The following is a 22,016-nucleotide window of genomic DNA, read 5'->3' as shown; positions in this document are numbered from 1 at the left end:
CTTTATTCTCCCTTCCATATCAAAGTCACACTCGTGTATCAATTTCTGGATCCCCGCTTTTTCGGTTCTGCTTCAATGAACTTTTTTTCTTTTTTTTTTTTGTGAGCGGGACTGTGTCTCGTTTTTCATCTCGGGAAGCTACACCTATGTGTTCACATAGTCTGAAGTATGCCAGAGCACTTTGAATTAGTCTCCTGTAAAGTAACAAGGAATAAATAATTTGCTTGGTGTCAGAGCAGCTTGCCCTTTACCAGTTGCTTGCCAGAAGAATGGGTTTGTTTTCAATTGGTTACGTATGACAACAGTAGTTGGAGCTGTCATACAGAAAAATATAACCGGCGTGGGTTTTTTTCAACATCCTTATTTCACTGCCTCTAAAAAAATGACCTTATCGATGTAATTGTGCTCTGCTCTCTTCAGTGGGACCTGAAATGTTACTGAGCGAACCCGACTAAAATCTTCTTCCCAGCCAGTCTAGAAAAAGCAGCTGAGCTTCACCTTTTGTGTGAGACCTGCTGTGGAATTTCAGCCTTTAATGTGCAAATGAAGCCTGCAGGGTCCTCTGAATGTATCTCTGGCTCCTGCATTTCAAAGTGAGCTTTGGAAGCCTGGTGCAGGGGAATGGCAGTGCTGAGGTCTATTTCATTTTCCCTTGTTACCCTGTATTAAATGGAGCTTTGATTTGGTTGGGGGTATCAGGCTCCCTTCTTGGTCTAATGAAACATGACTCATTTAAAGGAAAAAAAAAGTAGAATATTGTTGACAATGTTTCCCAGCATGATGTCAAGATCCATCACATAATAAATAGCAGAAGTTAAGGTGTTTGCAATTTGTTCTGCACCTGAAGAAAGGTTTAAGTTTTATTTAAATCTGTGCTTTTATGATAAGACTTTAGTTGAACTCAGTAGTTTTCTGTTTTTCCTCCCCCTCCCTATTTTTTTCCCCTCCTCCTTCCCTGGACAGTGTTTCCCTGACCTTTTGCCAAGTGATTTCTTTTTTAATTACAACATCTAGTGTTCAGGCCATAGATGATTTGAATTGCTTCTCACTTGTTTTGTATTAAAATAATGGCAATTCTTTCAGGTTTTTTGCATATGTAGCAGTTCAGTTCTTGAATAGATCTTTATACCAGTTGTATTTGGAGGTCTCTCCAAAAAAATCTTTTAATGTAAGATGGAGACTAGAAGTAATTCAATTAAATGACAAATAACATTTAAGGTTTTGGCTTATATTTCAAACCATTTTTTGCAAACAGCAGTAAGGTCACTTCCTTGTATATGCAGAAAATCTAACACAAATTAAGCAACTGTGTTTTGGAGAAAGTTCCAAAAGTTAAGAAGGTCCACTGTAAGATGTTGTAAAGTCCCAGTCGTAAAAAATAAAAATAAAAAAAATGTAACAGAATTTAAATGCCTCCATCCTCTAAAAGCAACAGTAGGGAAAACACCTGCTCTAATAAAGCTGTAGGCTATAAATACCTTAAGGAGAACATTTTAAAGTTTTGAAAATTTTCCTCTTTTTTTTAAGAAGTAAAGATTCTTATTTCTCCCTGGCAACCTCAAGCTACTGTACAACGGCATGACATTTTACATATATAACATTATTAATGGCCAAAGTGAGAAACACTAGGTTTTAGCCTAGGCTCTTTGCATCAGGGACAAAAGTGGGCTTTTCATTTTAACTTTTGTTCTAACTAACCTAAAATGCATTTGAAATTACTTGTGTTTTTTCAGGGTCCACACATAGCATCGGTTACTCTTGCTGCATATGAATGTAACTCAGTTAATTTTCCTGAGCCTCCTTACCCGGATCAAATTATCTGCCCTGATGAGGAGACGACTGAAGGATCCATTTCTTTATGGGCCATCATCTCAAAAGTCAGGCTGGAGGCCTGCATGTGGGTAAGGTTTGGTTTATAAAACTTCAGCAATTTTAATTTACACACTTATTTTCTCTGTCCAGCAATACACAACAATTCCTGAATTAGCAAAGTAATGATGGCTTACACTGCCAACAGTAATGTCTGTATCTGCAATGTGAATAGTTGCCTTAGTGATCAGCCTTCCAGCCCTGGATAATGTTAATGTCCTTTGAGGAGAAGTAATAGGATGTTACTGGGCTATCTTTCTATCAACTGCAGCATCCGCTGCTTTTCTAAATGCTAGCAGAAAACATGTACTTCAAAGCCGTTGATGTAAAAGGTAAGTTTCAGAAAGGGTATCTGCATCCCAAATGATCATGCAGCTGTCAGGTCTTGCACTGCATGCAGTTAAGCAATAAATTTCAAAAATGTTGAGCCTGTATGTTGAGTGAAGTTGCAGTTATTTGTATGAAGGACTCTGGCTCTAATATAGCTGAAATGTTTTTCTGGGTTGCATCAATAGATTGGATTAAATAAGAGAGTGTTATGTTGCACATTTATGTATTTTATTTCTGTTTCTCTGCCTGTTTCCATTATGGCAAACTTTTCACTTAAAACAGGAAAAGTACGTTAGCTTTTAAGTGAATCACAGTCTTAGGAAACGCTGTCATTGGAACTTCCCTTGCATTTTCCGTCTCCCCCCACCACCTCTGACCCCCCCACAGCTTTTTATAGAAGTTTGATTTTTGGAGAATTTTGGTCAGATTAGATGTTTTTTTCATTACATGTAGATTATTTTGAATCGCAGTTTACACAGACGCATCTGCTGTGAACTGCATGCCAAATGAACTTTATTTTACTACTGACTTCCTGTTCTAGCTGATGATTTTATTATGGAATTCTTGGTTGTCCAGTTCAAATGTAGAGACTGGAAATTCTGAAAATACATGGTATCTCATGTCTGCCCTTGTATTCCTTCTAATGATATGAAGAAAAAAAAAATATTAAGGCAACTTGGGTCACTACAACTTTTTAAATTATCAGCAGCTGTGTTACTTAACAGAAATTCCAGTTAGGTTGTACGCATTGCAGACTGAAGTAATGTGTGGCAGTACCAAAGTCAAAATAGTGAGAAAGAAAGTGGACTTAAAGCCCTCTCAAGAAGCAAAGTACATCTTGCATTTCACTTTTTCTAATGAGAAGACAGAATTGCCGGAGTGCTTGATAAGTAGCTAAACATGCAAGTACTTTTAAGACTGTAAATAAAAGATTTCTTTTTATTTTCTTCCTGTTCCCCCTCTGCTTAAGTTTGTTTAATGGGGACTAGAGTAATAAAAATGGCATTTACAATTACGTTTCTAGGGTTGTAAAATAAAAATGTAGCTTAGCGTAAGCATCCATTGCTTAATCTTAAGCATGTAAAATAGCTGAACTATGATGAGAATTAAGTAGTTTAGAAATGAGTTAATGGAGCTGCAAGCCCTGAAAGCTTGTATCCTTCTGAGCAGCCATGAGGGAGAACAAATGGTACTTTGGGTCTCTTGTTTGAGTTGTGTTTCTTGGTTCAGGCAAGGGAAAGGCCAAGGGAATAGGACCGAGCCGGAATGTTTGTATCCCACTTTTTCCCCTCTTTCTTTCTTCTCGCCTTCAAATTCGCTGTCAGCTACCTTTTCACTGAACTCTGTCTCCACTAGATTTTCCCTTGGGAGCATCCTCTGTCTACCAGTGGTGTCTAGTGTAATGTTATGCTTTCTTGGAATGTTTCATGAGTACATAAACATTGCTTGCTAATTTCCTGTAAGCCAAATCAAGTTGGCAATTGCTGCTGCTTCTTCCAGTATGTTTCTTTTGTCCTAATTCCAGTTCAGTTTTTATGGAAGCTGTTGAAGAAAATTATTTTTTATTCTGTCACACTCAAACCAAATGTCCACTTAACAGGAAAGTAACAATGACTTCCAGAAAGGGAAAATGCTGATTTTTGCAAATCAAAACCTTAGTTTTAAAAAATAAAATAAAATTTTCTGCTTTTAAACTAAAATCAGGAATATTAAGTTTAATTCCTAATCTGGGTGTGATTGAATGAGCTCACAAAATCTTTTTTTTTTTATGGGACCAGCAGCTTCTAATTAGATGTAAAATCTGAAGTTATGATAAATACTGGATAAATGAAAAAGAAAAGGAATTATTGGATGTATACAGATGTGCTGCTAATGCAACACATGGAGCCCTGTGAGGAATGGGTCCAACACCACCAACAGCCCGTTTCCTTTAGACTTGTAAAGTGAAATTATGTTGAAAGGCTCCAGCGTGAAATCTTGCCAATCTCCTTGATTATTTGGAGGGAGACAGGAGGGTGGTAGCAATATAAGTTTTCATGTGAAATGTTGAAAGCAGGTCGGTCCCAGTGGGGACTTTGCAGACCTCCGACTATAAAGCTGCCCAGACTAAGTATCCTGCAAGGTTTGAATGTGGGGATTTATCTGCACAAGGGATTTGATTCAGATCACAAAAACATCAGCGGCTGTTTCAGCCAACTTAAACCAGGTACGTTTTTTTCCAGAGATTAAAATCATTACTGTTCCCCTGCATGTCAGTGATAGCCCTTTTTGCTGATAATGAGTGTTATGAGGATTAAATATCACTGAATCTAAGGAATTATTGGGTGAAATGAAAATGATGAATTTTTCAATCACTGTAATAGTTGGCTCCACCAGTCCTGGCCTGCAGAAGGACTTTCAAAAACAATCTGCTAGGTGTATGCCAGTTTTCACAGCCTTCCATCCCACAGGGACGAGGAATTCAATAGTGCCCTACATTTTTAATGTGTTGCAGCTTTTTTTGTTTTTTTTACAAGAAATAAGGGGAAAGAATAAAAATGTTTAATTGCTCAGGATTAGCAGAACAGGCGGCCTGTGTCCTGACCAGGATAAAATCTGTTTAAAAGACTCTTTCTAGTAGAGTAATTTCCCAGTTTCCTTTTCTGAATGTATTTGTGTAAAAGAATTTTGATTAGCATTTGCCTTTCCAATTTGTTGTTAGTCCAAGGAATCTCCATGTAAAACTGGTATTCAAAGTGAAATGGTGAAAATGGACAGCTAATGATACAAAAAGCAGTTAAATGGTTACTGGGTTGGATCCCTTAATTGCTGCTTTTTTTTTTTAATGCACTTAAAGAACGTATCTCCAGCAGACATGAAATCATATGATTTTTGTTGCACTTTTGAAATGTTTTGTAATAATGAGCATGTGACCTACCCAATTTAAAGAAAGTTCATGTCCAGTACACGCATGCAGCCCTCTTCCTCGGTTAACAAAACGAAGCCAAAGCAAATTGGCGGAGGCTGGAGAAGCAATGTGACTTTTTGTTCTTGCATCACCCTGAGAACATAACCTCAAGTTAATTTTTCTGAAACGTTGTTGCTACTGTTTTCAGGCTTATCTCCCCTTGTGCCAGAAATAGGCAGATTAATGAAGTTCAGCTTGTTGCACTGGTGTAATTTTTTTCTTCTGTGGAAAACAAGGGCATAAACATACGAGGCTGTGCGCTTTATATGCTTACACCAAGAATTTAACAGTTTGGGTAACTACAGAGAGCGGCGGCTTTTCAGACCACGACCTGTTGATTTGGAATAGCCACAGCAGCTGGAATTCTCCCTTGCTTGCAGCTGCATATAGAGCAGGAACAAAGGAAATTGAAAAGCTTTCACATTGCTTCAAAGGAGTGGAAAAGCATTTGTTACTCACTCTTGACCCTAAGAGAGAAAAGCCATCTGCATGTAGCTAAGTTTTAGCACTTTTCCAGTGTGGTGCCCGACTATTGTGCTATTACCTGTCCTATATTTAAACCATTCTGAGTTTAGTCCAAGTTCCTGTTTCATTAGCCTCTGTTTATCCATATGTTCAATCTTAGCTGTCTCTCTGGTTTTTTCCTTGGTTAAGCTAAAGTTGCATTTACCCACAAGATTGAGATGAGTCATTTGATGTCCTGAGAAAACAAATATAATTTTCCTGTGGTGAGAAAGCAACGCTACTTTCATCTCGAGTTCTCTTGGCTTGCTTTATTCCATGTAAAGGAGAGAGAAGACTTGAGATCAGACTTTGCTTAACCTTATTTTCCTTGGTCGTAGCTGTAGTAAAACTCGAGCCTGTTTTCTAATAAACACTTGCACAAGGTCTCATGACTGAACAAGTAAACTACGTGACGGCACCAGGGAGGAGTTCCCAGATCATTTTGAAGCCAGGGCTGTCACATGCCGGCGAATGTGTCTGGCATCATGCGGTGGGGTGAGATGGCAGCGCTGTGCTGAGTCAGGGATGGTGTCAGCGAGCGGGGCCCCCAGCCTGGCCGGCTCCCCAGCTGCAGCCTCCCCAGCACAGCTGGCCACCGGCTGCCAGCTCGGCCGGGCCCCAGGGATGCTCACGCCGTGGCGTTCTGACCTTGCAGACTGCAGCTTGGGAGCCGCTGGCTTGCAGTGTGGTGGTCTGCACTGAGAGAGGCTGCCTTGTGCTAAACAAGGGGAAGAGCAGCAGCATTCTGTTTGAAACAGTGAGGAATGGGACCTGGTGGGGAAAAGCAAACTTCTCAAAGCAGTGGTCTCATCAGTTCTAATAACCTGAAATGTCCACGGGACTGTGCATATCGCATGTTTCCTATTCAAGAATAAACACAAAAATAAATCCGAATTATTTTTTTCTCAGGGTGCTGGCACAGCCATTGGAGAGCTGCCCCCATATTTTATGGCCCGGGCGGCCCGACTCTCTGGTGCTGAACCTGATGATGAAGAGTATCAGGAATTTGAGGAGATGCTGGAACATGCAGAGACTGCACAAGTAAGAACAGTGCAAAACAACAGAATTAATAAAACAGAACAACTAGATGAAGTAAATAATCATTCCAACGAAATGGGAATGGGCCAAAAATCAGTCGATGTGAGTTCGCAAGGGGGATGGAAAAAGATCCTGCACTGGGTAGAGGTACCTCTGGTGATGGGAGGACAAGAACGCAGCTTGTTGAAGCACATACAGATAGCGCTGCCAAAGTGTTTGCTACAAATACTGCATTTATTTAGACTTCTAGCACAATAAAGGTAGGAAGAAAGTGGGCTAACAAACCAGTGGTCCAGTCGGTGCTACTCCGTGATTATGGCTGTTACAGCTGCCTTTAAAGCCTCCCTGGGCCAGGAGATGGTTTTTTAGTCTCAGCTCATCCCCTCGAGGTGACATTTGCCTGCCTTGCCACTAACACCCTCAGAGGCCAGTGCATGACCTATTCATCAGCCTGAGGAAACATACATTTATTTTTTTTCCCCTCCCCTGATGTGAAGATGCAACCAAACTGCTCTGAATCCCTTTTTATTGCTCTTGTCATTTATTTTCTTGATGGATTAAATAGTGCTTGTGTTACAGCATTGTTTGCGACTGATGCTGTACATGAGTCAGATATTATGTAGATAATTTTTCATTCAGGTTTGGAGTTTGGATCCTGTTCATGAGTTAGTGATACTGTTTTAGAGGAAATCAAATGTTTTTTCCTCAAACTACTTGCCACTGAATTTTTCTTCTGTATTTTTCCTTCTTGTCCTGTTTTGTCTGCTACTAAGTTGAAACAGGTCATGAGACTGCTATTAAAAAACCAGCAGATGCTATTTACCATCCACTGATGTCTTTAAAATGTTCTGCCAGGGTATTTTCTTGGTATAAGTATATACTTTTTTTTTTCTCCTTTTCAAAAAATGGGTGAAGCTTTTCCATGAAAGAAAGTGGTTTGTCTGGAAATACTGAGTGCAATCTAGTAATTCTAACAGTAAACCCTGTGTTTCCCGAGAGCCTCCCCCTACTAGAAAGTTCCAAAGGGTTTTTCTGCTATTGTAAGTAGTAAATTCTTTAAACGTGCAGGGTGGGGATATCTTTGGTTTTTATCATCAGTCTTTGCTTTGCGAAGTAATCCCTAACTGTATAAAAATTAAGTCATGGAAAAAAAAACCCCAAACCAAACAGTGAAACCCACTGAATACATGACTTGCTAGCTGAAATGCTATCTGTGTTTACTGAAACTCTCCCAGCAAATTATATGCGTGTACAGTTGTGGGAGCAGCCAGAGTTGGTTTCCAGAAGGCACAGTAAGATTCTTGGGAAGAAAATTTTTGCTAGAGAGCATTTTGTCAGGACAGGCCAAAATATAGCTAGCTGTATTGACTGCCCTTAGTAAACGAATGGCATTGTGTAATTAATTAAGAAAAATTATGGTGTTATTTACCAGTACTTTTGATTTTATTTTCTTGGCAATTGAATTTGGATTGAAGCATGTTGTTTTGAGGATGGATGGCCAGGAAAAAGAAAAAATCTTTTTAAACTCCACTTGTGGTTTGGTTTCTATAAAACTCTTAACATGAGGCTTTGACAATCGGATTAAATTGTATTGCAGTCATAAAACTGACAGTTCAGTTTTTTCCATTTGCTAATATGACTTCCTTTTTGCTTTTGGCTTCAATCGTGTTTTTGCTAGATGTCTGTGGGAGACAGGCCTGCCTTTTCCTATGACCTTTAGTAAATCCCAATCTTCAGCAGAGCTTATCACTCTTTGTTCTGTAATTGCTATTCATGAGCAGTTACAATGTCTATTTTTAAATTGCTCAATAACAATTTTTATTACCTACAGCAGCTTCTCCCACTCTCCCAAGTCGAAGCCTTATGCTTAAAACACGGGGGATGTGACAAGTGTCTCATGCCACAGAGACTACTACAAATGTTTGACGTCAAGTGACAGGAGCCTTCTTTTCAGTAGAAAGGTCTCGCTTCATCCTTGCCTTTTTGAAAGGCATGAAAATGGGTGTTGGATTTTGAAGAATAGCTTCCCCCTCTACTTCTGCTGAGCTGCTGTATGCCTACAAGGCAAAGCCAAATGCCTTGACGTTTCTGCGTGCGTGTGTTTTGTTTAGAAAGCTTGTCGCTGCTATTTCTCAAAAACAATGGTGATTTTGAGAAACGGATGAGGATCTTCTATGGTGAGAATAGACCACGAATATAATATCCAGCCTGAAGGATCTGTGAGGGTGAATGTGCCTGCTAGCTTGGCACTTTAAAAAAACAACCAAAAAAAGGATTAAACAACATAAAGGTTTAGTGCCCCATTCGGTGTTACACAGCATAAAATACTGTTTACTTTAAAGAGTCTGTTGATGGATTTTCTGTCCTAAATCTCAGACCTAAGTGACCTGTCTCCTTGAGCTACATTTGGAGAAAACTCATTAGCCTGCAGATGATGGGTAAGCCTGTTGTACTTTGCATTAGCATACTTGAGAAAAAGCCCCTCATTTTAAAGGAGCACTCACTTCTCCTTTCTCTGCGTCCTTGTGTGTGCACACCAGTTAGTCCCAGTTACATTATGGGAGTGTCTGAGTTTCTCTTGCCTTGTGGCTGCTCTTGTTAAAATTGAGTGACTTTGCCCTGGAGGAGGAGTGTGGTTTACAAGCAGGGCTCTCTTTTTCATTTTCCCCTCGGAGCTCCACACAATGCAGAGCCCAGCACACTATAGGAACAGAGCAACTGGGTCTGATTCGTTAAGGCAGTATTTAAAAATTATGAATATTTGAAATGGTACCTCAGTTGCTGTTAATTCTTTTCCAGATGAATTCCAGAGCAAAGGAGTTGTGGGGTTTTTTTATCAGAGCTCCCCATTTAGCCACTGGGAGTATCTCCAGTGCTGCCGTGCAAACCAACCTCTCAATTAGGGGAAGTGAATCTACTACTTAGTGCTGGGGCAGCACATTGGTAATAATACGGTGCAGGCATACTTTTGTACAGTTTCATGTCTACACGCACGTGTGCAGGGACTCTCTTTTGCCCGTTTAATAGTTGCTGGTTGTTAAGCATTCTCATCTTGTCGCTGTCATGGGGAAACACTTAAAGCTGATGGGGGTTTCTGGTGAAAATGAAGCGTTTAATGCCAGCTTCCCTCAAGGTACTTTGTGATAATGCATAATGCGTGGGCCCTTGCTGTAGCATGGTACTGCTTGCTAAGAGGAGAAAGTACTAATATCTTTGCTGTGTATCTAATCGTTAATGGCTCTAAGTGTTTGGATTCATTAAGTGGCATATTCTTAAGAACTAATGATTTACACATCGGGCTTTGCTTCTGTGCAGCGTTGCTGCAGCCAAATTTCCATGTAAAAATATTTGCTAGTTGCCTATGTTACTATCTGCCAGGGCTGTTTGTTTATATTCCAAACTGTGCCCTCCCTCTGAAGGAGTACAAGCTTGAAAAAGGGTTAAATCGATCTAAATGCTGAGGTGCAGCAGGACTGGTTTGTAAATGATCGAGTGCCATCTGCACACTGACTGTCAGTTGTTGCTGGGACCTGTTTTTGACTCCACTGAACCTTTACTGGTTGTGGTTTGTCTGGCCATCACATGACTTCTCTGAAAATTCCCCCTCCCCTCCATTTCCAGTAAACTGTTTGAACTGGAGTGACTCAGACTGAAACCAGCTTCCCTGTAACCACAGGGCTTGTTAAAGAATTTGTCAACGTGGACTCAAGAGGGTTTGTATTAAGCTAAGCTGCAACTGCTCGGGTTTGCATTGCGTCAGGAGTTCCACCGAACAACTTCCTGCTCCGAGAGTCGCCTTCTTGTCTGCAAGGAGTTAAACTGGTGAACTTTTGCAATAGTGACAGTTAGACGGGTGTTAAATCCATCTTTCCAGCCTTTCTGAAGGGTCTGCTGCCTTGAGCTGGGTTGCTTTTCTGCATCTTCATGTGGGGTTTCTCTTTGCAGAAGCAGAACAAAGTACGCTACCACACCCAGCCATGGTTACTCGAGAACCCAGCACTGTGTTCTGACATGACACTGTGACTTCACTCAAATGGAATGATTAGGTTCAACTAATAAGCAAAATGTTACTTAATTAGCAGTTTAAAAGAAGGTGGCCCAATTAAAAATGGATCTCTCCTGTGATTAAATTAACAGCTAGTATCTGATAAGTTCCTGCTTGAAAAGGATTCCCTGGCTGCTGGCTTGTTTAATCCAAAGGTTTTCAGGGTATTTGGGAGAAGAAATAAGAAGTTCCAGCAGACCACAGGCAGGGTTTTATAAAGCAGTTATCATAAAAATGGAAGTGGCAGAGTCACATACAATAACTGGAACAGCTTTACTTTTTTTTTTTCTTCTTTCCCAGAAATAACTTGTTTAAACCCAACATCCAATTCCATTTGTAATTTCTCTTGCTCAGTCTTCCAGTCACCCCCTTCCCTCTTCGGCTTCCTCACAGGATCAGTTGTGCGGTACAAGGAGATTGCTGGTGTTTGGTCTGAGCTGCCTGATGGGTGGCCACCAGGAGGCTTGTCTTCACCCACTGCATTCCTGAAGTTTGATTGCCTGGCTTTGTTAATAGATGTAGGGGAGGTATCTTACCTCTTTTAATTAATTAAATGGAAATCCAAAACTAATCAAACCTTGAAGCTTTGCTTTAGAAACTTGCTGTGAATGCTTGATAGTGAGATGGCAGACTGACAGTGAACTGACGGTGACATGTGGTGGGTTTTTTTCCACAGAGGGTGTGTGAAGCAGTGAATGTACTAAGGAACAGCTTAGTTTTAAATTGTTCTCCAAAATTCCTGAGTTGAAATAAGCTTTGGAACGAGTCAATGAAAGCTTTAGATAAGGGAACTCCTTATAGAAGCCTTCCTGAGAGCAGAGGTAGCAAAGAGTTAATACAGGCAGAGGATGGACAATAGGAGCTATGAGTAACAACTGTGTAAGCCACCTCCTTGCTGGATTTCTTTGGACACTGGCAAGAGAATAGGGCAGTCTTGTGCCTGCATTGTTCTATTCATTTGCACACCTGCTTACAGATAAGGAAAAAACAGCAATGAGCATTACATTGCATTTGCTAATGGTAACAGAGAGATGACTTTTTCACATTCTTCTTTCAACGGCTCTTTGTGATAAGATCTGTTCCCTAAAACTCCTTTACTTGGCCCTCTGTCATTTTAATGTTTAGCAAGTAAGCATGTACATCAGAAATTAGCCACTGGAAAAATCTGGATTACTTTGCAATATTTTTGCGCAATATTAGGATACTAGCTCAGATGAATTTTTTCAGTAACAAATCTCGAACTTTACAACAGAAAGCCTTTTCAGAAAGGATGCCACCAAGTTTACTGGAAATCTTGCAAGCTGCATTTGCACCATCGTTGTGGAGCAGCACTTATGCAAATCCAATGGCAGAGTTTGACTGTTCTATGTGTGTTGGGAATGCTCAATGCAAGTTTCTAAGGGAAAAACTTGGTCCTAAATACTTGGGATTTCACTTCCCGCTATTCTGAGTAAGACCAATAAAAGATCAAAAGTTTGGATCAGATAAACCGCTTCAAAAATATTTTTTCAGGGGCAGCCTTCAATAACTGATAGAAATTAATTACGGTATCGTAATCAAGAAAATGGCTACTTTTTTTTTTTTTTGCCTCTGCTCCAGACACTGTTTAAATATCTGTGTTGTACAAGAGTCTGGTATGCAGACCACTTCTCTAAGCTGTCTGGGAACCTCTGCTACTTCCGAGGGAGAACAAGCGAGAGGTATGCTTAGCGCTGCACATCTGCTGGCTAGGCTGAGTAGGAAGCCTTGTGTGTGCAAAAGGATTCGTCAGCTGTGTTAAAGTTAAAGTTGTTCACTTTTATCCTACAAATGATTTTTCTGTGCGTGGGTTTTCTTCCTGAATTTATTTCTAAGTTTTGTGGAGGGACAGTGTATTTTTTTTTTTTCAGTGCTGGTGATTTTGGCTCTGATTTGTCAGAGATTGATAAGGGTCAGTCTACTTGTCTGGTTATCAGAAATTCCTTCCTTTCTCGATGATAGTAGCTAAAGCAAAGCAGTAACTTGCTTCATTCCAGCAAGCATGAGCCCTTCCTTGTAACGTCTGGCTCTTAAACCACCCAAAAATAGAACTTGATAATTTGTAATGGATTAAAAGAAACTGACAATGTCCTGGCATTGCTCGTCACGCCAACATAACTAGATGGGCAGCCCTGTGGCCACACACAATAACTAATTGCAGTTGTAGCTTTGAGATAAATGAGCACTCCACCGTGCAGCTGCAGTGGTATTTCAGGCAGCCGGCACACCAGTGGAGGCAATACCAGTGCACATGTTCAACTGTAGAAGCAAAAGCTGTGGAGGTCAATGGGAACCAGAGGGACAGGTTGTTGCTTTACTTCATTCTTCTCTCTGTAGGTGGCTGCTAGTATCTCCTTATGGAATCGCAGAAAAATTCATCTGGACAGGGACCTGAAGCAGTTTCTAGTCCCAGCTGTTTTGTTCAGAGCAGTGTCATCTGTGAGATCAGCTCAGGTTCTCGGGGCATTGTCAAGTGTGGTCTTGAAGCCCTCCAAGACCGGAGGCTGCACAGCCCCTCTAGGTTATCTCTTCCAAGCTGGACTGTCCTAACGGCCTTGCTGCTTCCCTGACATGCCAAACTGACGGCTCGCTTCCATGAAATAGATTGCAGGATCTGCTCACTGCCAGATCTCCAATGAGATGTGAAGAGAAAGTAGTTCTTTAGCAAGCAAAGAAATAATATGTTTTATTTCACATTTTCATGCACCACTGTGGAATTGCAAAGTGTCAAGGGGACATGTTGCTTCATGCTACTGCACAGGCGTGAACTGAGGAGCAGAGATGGCAGGGGATGTGGCTGAAAGGGCTACTGCTGTACAGGACAGATCTGATAAGACTGAAAGGACGTGCTCCTTCCTCTTCCTTCAGACGGTTTCCTTTAATTGTGTCTTATTCTTTACAAAATTTCTTACAGTGTGAAGCAAAAGGACTTCTTATGTTAAAGTCTGAGAGTTTCAGTTCTAGTTGTGGAAAATGCTGGCATTGAGAGTGCTTACTAAGTCATTGAGATCTGTAATCTGTGTTCAGTTTGGTACGTCGCTTCCAAACTTGTGTATGGTGCTGGATTGTAAGAGTCTAAAATCTTGAAACTAAAGCACCTGGGATAGAGTTTATTATGAAAAAGCATTTGCTGTTGCTTCCCCCAAGGTCTAGGGGAGAGTGAGAAGTGAGGGAAGTAAAATGTTCTTCCATTTACAGTTAGTTAATGAAATTAAGGAAATGCCTACAAGTTCCTAATGCTAATAGTTTAATCTGGAGCTGGTTGACTGAGATCCTGCTCATGTTAACGGGAGGTCTTACTTATGTATAATGAATTGGGAGTTTCACACTTTTGCTCCACAACGGGTTCAAATAAAATGACCAGGAAAGCAAAGCTTGCTGTGGGAACGAATGCTGCATTCTGTTAGGCTCTGCTCACATACAGCTTGCAAAAGGTTCAGCTCTGCACCCGGCTCCATCTATGGCTTTGTAAGTCTTTGTCTTCTAACAGCGGTTTTAAAATCTGATTATGAGGACAATAGGTTTAACTGTATTTTCTATGGAAAAACTTCAGTTTTTCTGGCACAAGAACTAGTTGTAGTTACTCATATGTCTGAGTTTACAAAGTCCCACAGATGAGCATCTTTCCAATTATCTTTGTGGATTGCAGCGTCACCCCTTAACATGCAGCCAGCCTCAAGAATTTGAGCACAAACAGATGTGGAAATAAATCTGTGCAGTCCTTTAACAATCTATATTCGGTATTCTTGCCCTAGGAAAGGCTAGTAGAAGAATTCACCTGTGTATTTGATTTCTTGTTGACTTGGGATCGGTATGTAGTACCTACTGTATGTTCATCCTTGCCTACAAATATTCTGAATAATGGTTTGAAATCTTACTAGCTTGAAGTCCTCGGGTCTCTGACGCGATCTGTTTAATAAGGTTTTGTAGGTACTGCTCTCTTGTCTTTCCACAGTTCTTTGGTAAAGCCTGTGATGTCAAGGGCCTTGTTTCACTGCTGTTCAGTCGTCTTCATATCGTACTTTTTAAAACTGTGTTTTCATTGTCAATGTGGACGCTTGTCACTTTCCCATATGATTACCCTGTTCCTTTTCCAGTATTTAGTGTCTCAGAACACCCAGAGGTCTTGTGAAGTGAAATTTACCTCCCTCTCCAGCTTAGAATTTTAGCCAGTCCTCTTAATCTGGAATGCCTGTCCTATGCCTATTGTATGTAAATAACTTTTTATCAAACTTCGTTACTTGCTTAGATCTGCCACCTTCCCTTAGCTGCTTTCAGCAATCCTTGAAAACCTCTTTTAACTTTGTCTTTTGACAGCTCGGTTTCCAAGACAGGGCCTTTCTTTCCCGGAGTTTCAAGTGATAAGTAAGTTTAAACCGTACCTCACACACCCTCTTCTACCCAGGCATCAAGCTGGAAATATCCCCTTTTAGTTTGCCCCTTGTTTGTGTTAAGCTGGAAGGATTTTTGAGAAAGCTAGAACAGAGATCCACAGCCCTTTCCATTGGCGTTGTGATGTTGAGAGTCACCGCAGCTGATGGAGTGGGAGATCAGTACCACCGTGAACCACTGTCAAAATATTCCTGCTTGCAACTTACTGGAACCTTACTCATGAGATCTGTTACCTTTGATGTCTTGCAGGAGAGGTATGAAATGGTTTCTTTGGTCACTGAGTAATGAACTACTCACAGTGATAGGCAGTGACTATCGGCTCTATCTTGATCTCTGTTCTCCTCATCTTAACCCCGGGTTACTGTGTTGATTGTTAAACGTCATTGCTGATCTGCTCTCTGAGCGTGGAGGTATGTTGTAACCTCTCAGCCTGTAGGTAGCTCTCTGACTTCTTTAAAACTGCTCTTCTGCAGTTAATACGTTATTTCAATGAGTTAATAATTCTTCCCAGTCCTCTGAAATTCTAGAGTTCATTGCCTAACCACAAGTGGTCATTCTCCCATAAGTTGTGTTTGATTCCATTGTGCTGTAATAGAAAGCCAGAAGAAACAAAATATTGTGCAGCTCATTTTTAACATAACTCAGATTTTTACATAAAAAGGAGCACTGTCTTTGTAGGCAGCTTTTTAAATGTTAAGGAATTTATAATTTTAATAATCTGAGGCAGTAGCTTCATACATCATCTTCAATCTTTGGGGAAAAAAGTTCTCTTCAGATTATTATTTCGATAATTAGACTTTCTAGTAAGAACGTATTACAGGAATTGTAGAAATCATATTTGAATCTTGAAGGATTGTCCACTGCTTCCTCACAGTCAAGTTACATACTCGCATCAGGGGAGTCTGCTGGCACTCGGATGAGTATCTGTCTCCACAGCAACCTCGGTATTCTACTTGCTTGTAGAGGACCATCAAGGTGCAGCACGTTCCATTGAGATCTCTGGTTATGCCTCTGTATTTTTGTAAACATTCATTCACGATCCTGGTTTTTGTTAAGAGTAAGAAATGCTGTATAACCCTTCCCAAACCTTCCAGAAATTTATTTTGAATTTCTTAAAGCTACCATCTGCCAGGTGATTAATATCCTGCTTGAGCAATTGCATTAATACTCCGTCACTGACTTCCACCTGATCCTACATCAAGGCACTGGCTGTTCTTGCTAGCAGGGAGTGCATGTGCTCTGAGCTTAGGATAGAATTTCGTCTCATAGATTCCTTCCCTTCTCTACCGGCCTTCCTCTCTGTGCTATATCCACCAATATACCGATATTGCCCATATATTGGTAAAGTGCTTAAGGTATTTACAGCAGGAAAAAAAATTGTGATAGGAGTATTTCCAGGCCTTGAATCATTCAAACTCCGAATCGTATCTTTCAGAGATTGACGGCTATCATCGCTGCTGCGTGCGAGGAAGAGTTGAGTTGTGATAGGCAGTCATAGCTTGCTTGATGCTCCTAAAAACTGATAGCAACTTCATGGTAGAAAATAAACCATTACGTTACATAATCGTTATATGCCCATCTGTGCAGTCTTTCAAGCAAATACCTTCTGTCAAAGTCCTCGGGGTTGTTTCTGTGAGGACGATGGGATTCGATCCAAGGCTGATTATTCAGAGTTCCTTGGTAACCATCGGCTGGGTACTTGCGATGGATCCATCGACTCTCTTCTTTGAGACTAAGAAGAAAAGAGGCTTTGCAGTTCTGGTGCACACAATAAATTGTGCCCGTTCTCTTTTCTGATAATAAAGCAGTGTTACAGAGGGGAAAGAGTAAAAATGGGTATTTGACATTTTTTTGCTCTCGAGCTTGTTAACTAAATCTGGTGAGGTGTTCTTCATTCGAGTACAGAAGAGCTTGTGCAATGTGCTTGACAATGAAGGGAGAAAGAAGAAATATTTAATTATAAATGGAAACAAAATAAACAGGGGGGTGGGATGAAACCTAGTAGTTAAGATTGTCCGTTCACTCTTTCTAGAAGGGGGGCTTTTTCCTGGGGGCAAATGGTCCATGTTAAGTTACACTCAAAACTGCACCATAGTGCATATTGAAAGGAGGAACGTTGGGCTAAATCTTACTGAGCAGCAAAACTTGTAATTTCTCTTTACTCTCCCTTTATGTTTGGAAGATTGGGAGGGTTTTTTGCTTTGCCAACATGTAAAAATGAAATGCTGGTACCAATAAAATGTCCGTTTACTGAAGGCAGATATGAAACGAATTTCTTCAAGCCACCAGCTGAGACGTGTGAATCAGTATTTCGCCACTGATCTTTTTATGCCTCTTACTTCTATTCCAGTTCTTAAGATCCGATGATTAACCCAATGAAGTAATGTTTAATCATTTAACCTTCCTTTGCCTGTATTGTAGCAGTCACAGGAAATCTATTTCCAAACCAAAAAAAAAAAAAAAAAAACCCAAATCATCTTTGAAAGGGACATAGTGAACTAAAGGATCCTGAAATGTTATAGAGAATGAATCATATTAGCTGAGAGTCGGATCCTGTCTAGATACTTTAATTTGGGGGGAAAATGTTTTGCCTGTAAGTAGCTGAACTTTTATGTCTTTTTATTTTACTTTATTTAAATCAGTTGATTTATGAAAATTGTTTTGCTTCTATTTCAAATGCTTAAAAAAGTAGAGAAAAGATTGTTCCCTGCGCAGGCTTTATAACAGAAAAATTATATTGTGAAATAGGTAAAAGTTGTGAAACTGATGATTGTGTTCTCTGAGAAATGAAACTCTTAAGTTTTTTTTTTTTATTATTATTGCAGATGTCGCAAAGATTTGACAAACAAAATTTAAGGAAGCAACTAAACAAGTATTTCTGAGCTTGTTTTCATTAAAGTAAATGTTGTGACTGCAAATATGTAGTTTTGTTGCAGCCCTGATGTGTATATTACCATGCAAATTATTTGTAGCTATGATTGTTAGATCATAGAAAATAGGAAAAAAGATCCTTAATTTATCTCTTAGCTTATTTAGAAAGCTTGAAAAAGGAAGACAAACTAGAAGTTCTTGACTGAAATTTTTAGAACTATGGCTGTGCTTTCCATAGAGTACTTTGTAATAGACAATGAATGTAAAAAAACTTGAAAGAAGAAACTGAGTAAAAATATTTTTTATTAAAAAAAAGTTATGAATTAATAAGGTGAGAAAAATTGCCCCGAAATTAGTTTGGGTTTGGGGTTTTTTTGAGGGACAGACTTGTTACACTTTTTCAACACTTTCATCATTGGTTTTATAACAAAAATTGTATGTTTTTAGCTGGAGGGAAAAAATTAGTTTGAAAGCAGCCTTGAATTTTGCAGCAGTCTGGAAATGTGGGTGAGGAAAGCTGTTTATTTTTAAGAAATTTGATGAAAAATAGTGCAATGTGCTTATACTAGGTTAATACAGTCAATCTATATGTAATTATAATAATATATTTTATTAAACCAGCTGTGCTGCAAGCATTAGTTTATAGGTCACTTGTTAGAGTTTGTTTCCAATGCCAGCTTGTGAAAATTAATACAACAGTGTATTAGCACTGCAGTCTAAGATAATGGGTAAATATGTTAAAATTGGGGTAGGAACAATTTCCACTGAAATAAATCGTGGATCTATTTTGAATAATTGGATTGTAGTGTTTTATTTTAAAGATCCTTTACAATGAGATTTATAGAGCTGTGAAAAAAATCTTTATTGCCTTATAAAAGTGAAAATATTGTTCTAACCCCATGAGCATTGTGAAATGGTGAATAAAATAGGAACTGAAAATACCATGGTCACATTCAGCTTTGTTATAGAGCACAGGGCGAGACATCTTATGAAATGCCTACTTAAGGCACTGCTTTTTCAGTTCACCTTTTCAAAGCAAAAAATCTCTTGCTGAAAGGACAGTGTTACTGTGTTAGCACACTTTTGCACTTCAAATGAATTTGTAGAGAAATTCTGAAGACATATTTGTACTTCTGTACTTGGTTAAGGAATCGGGATACCTGTTGTCTCCTTAGTGGGAGTTTTATTTCCTATGCCGATAGCTGTGTGGTCACAGTCGGCAGAGGAGTGTTGTGTCCTTTTCATTGCGTGTCCTAAATCCTCAGTGGGACTGGAGGAGTATTTTAGTGCTGACCCTCTTAGGGATCCTGTATTACCTTGTTTCAGTTTTGCGTAGTAACTTGGAAATACTCGTGAGGGAATTTTAGTTTGAGAAGGAACTGCCCTTGATGTTGCAAGATTTTTGGACTTGGTTCACTGGTAAATGATCATGTTTTGTTATTTATCACAACTTGTGTCAAAATGCACTTTTTAACAGAAAAACGTGAAAAAATTTACTGTACTTGGGATGTAGGCATGTTCTAGCCCTGTTTCTGCTAACACAAGCTCAAGTGTTTGGTATCAGCCTCACTGGGAGTGGGTTTGAATCACTCACGCTTGCCGTATGTATCCCAGAAGTTAAACAGAAAAATATCAGGAATGAGTTTTCAACAGAGAGTAAATATCTCATCTGTTCCATTTTGCAGTAGGACACGCATGATCCCAAGGTGTTACTCCTGATGAAAGTTAGCAAATTCTCCCCTTACAGAATATTCTAAAGTTTTTTTTTATATTCTCCTGTGTCCCACTGTAGGATGTAGGAAATCTCATTCATTTGGCATTTTTTTTTAAGTTGAAACATTTGTATTAATTTGGGTTATTTTCTTAAACATGCAGTATAATAAATAACATTACTCTGATTTCAATAAGAATTGGTGGGTTTTTTTAATTTGAGAATTTAACTATTTTTAAAGCACTGTAATGGAGAAAAATTGCTGCTTGAAAAAGGCGTGTAAAAAGATAGTAAATGGCCTTAGCATGGGTTTTTTTTTTTATTAGTCATCCAGCATAGAAAGTTATGTCAGTTCTGTAGTTCAGAATTTAAATAATATGCAAGAACATTGTCAAGTAGTTGTAATTTACTTGTGTTGGTGTATAGTATTGAAGGCTTCAAGAGAATTGTAATAAAGATACAATGGCATACATTTAATTTTTCTGGATTATCTTGTAGTTGCTTTAATAATTAATGACATTCTAAATTCTACACTAGTGTGGAATTTAGAATGTCATTAATGATTAAAGCCATTCCCTTGAGAAATTTATCTGATAGTTTTGTACAAAATGTAAATCGGTGAATATTACATTGCTAGTGGAAAAATCAGCTTTTTATTGCTTAACTGTAGGTTTTTTAAAAAGAATTTGTAATCCCTTTTCAAAGTTTGCTATTACCAAAGATAGTCAGCTTGCTTTAACTACTGTTGCCAAGCCTGAATCGGTAATACTGACCCTGTGTGTAACTTTGACAGGTTTGCTTCAAAAGAATTTTATTCTCATGTAAATTCACTTCTCGCATTCAAATAAAACTGCTTGTGAGAATCCTTATTTTTTCTTTTTAAAATGTTTACTGTGTATTTGGTAAACTTTGAGACTCAGGAGTTTGTCACAAGTTTGTTTGAAAGTTTTATGGTCACAAAATAAAAGTAGGCAGCATGTTCTTAGCATGGCCTTGTAAAGAACAGCTAAGGTGTCATATGGTCTGCCACATTTGCTTTGAAAGTATTTTAGATTCAGCTCTATAGATTTAATGAATTTTACAGGTCTGTTGTAGAAAATAGCTGGAATTAGCTATTTTGATTAAGATCCTGGGTTTGAGAGAAAATATCTAAGGGTATTATATCCATATAGTATTATATAATATATATGTTTTTATGTAATTATATATATAATATTTTATCCCATTATATCCTGTTCTTGTGTTTTGAGAAAGTACCTTTTTAACCCTGTAAGTGGTATTGCAGGAATTGGTTCCCTTTGCTTGTTTAAGGAATAAGGCACAAGCAGCACTGGCATTTCAAAGAGAGGGGAAATAAATACTAGAAAACCTGTTTCCATAGTAGTGTGAACTAAGTGCCACTTGCAGAGTTTTGAAAAACAAAACTCAATACATGTGGGTGGTCAGATTTTCATGCTGAGCATTGTGAATTTCTCTGCCTTCCCTCTAAGCCCAGAGTTTGAAACTGGCTTTTTTTGTTTTAAAAAATCTCCCATTGCCAGTTAGAAAATCCCAAAGTATGGAGGACATTGAAATCACATACAAAGAACCATAGAGTCATTTAGGTTAGAAAAGACCTCTTTGAGGGTTTTTTGGGTAATTTTGACTTTTGCCTCATTAATGCTTCATTTTCTTGTTGGCAGGATTTTGCTTCCCGGGCTAAACTGGCTGTCCAGAACCTGGTGCAGAAGGTTGGGTTCTTCGGCATTTTGGCCTGTGCTTCAGTAAGTTCGTTTGGTTTATCATCACAAATTGCAGATCAGATGTATTGCAGTGAAATTAACGCTGTGAATTGTGACTCGGTTTTATTTGACTTTATTTGCATCTTTGTGCCCTGTTAGCTCTTTCTGTGTTCTCTGTGGTGCTTAGAGAAACGGGATGGCTGTGGGACTGGCAAGTGCAATAGCATGGAGAAACTCCAGTCCTAGATTAGTACCAAACACGTCGAATTCTGTATAAAAGCACAGCCAACAGTCATGATTGCTTCCTTCAGCTTCATCGCTGGGCTTCTTGACACTAGTTCTCCTTGGAAGATAATGAGTTTGGGATAGTGCTGTTTCCTTTTTAATCCATCAGAACAGAATGGTGCGGGAAGGGATCCCATTTTTTAAAAAGATAAAGCAATTCATTTTGTAGTGTGGTGAAACCCCATAAAAATGGGTCAGTTTACTAAAGATGCAAAAGGCCTGTTGCAGTGAGGAGGACTTACAAGAGACAGAACTAAGGCATTCTTAAAATTCAAGAAGTTTCTA

General features: G+C 39.2%; 1 protein-coding gene across 6 annotated transcripts in view; it reads left to right on the top strand.

The window, feature by feature from the left end:
* VMP1 (vacuole membrane protein 1) overlaps positions 1–22,016 on the top strand; it is a 70,828-nt gene that overhangs the window by 27,190 nt on the left and 21,622 nt on the right. For all 6 annotated transcript variants that reach the window (XM_056352906.1, XM_056352896.1, XM_056352889.1 and 3 more), the window contains 3 exons: positions 1,734–1,901; positions 6,560–6,691; positions 21,408–21,488. In XM_056352906.1, the coding sequence (XP_056208881.1) occupies positions 1,734–1,901; positions 6,560–6,691; positions 21,408–21,488 (381 nt within the window). The remainder of the gene's footprint in view (positions 1–1,733; positions 1,902–6,559; positions 6,692–21,407; positions 21,489–22,016) is intronic.

This window comes from Falco biarmicus, chromosome 1 (assembly GCF_023638135.1).
Source record: "Falco biarmicus isolate bFalBia1 chromosome 1, bFalBia1.pri, whole genome shotgun sequence".
Lineage (NCBI taxonomy): Eukaryota > Metazoa > Chordata > Aves > Falconiformes > Falconidae > Falco > Falco biarmicus.
This window is presented reverse-complemented; position numbering and strand designations above follow the sequence as displayed.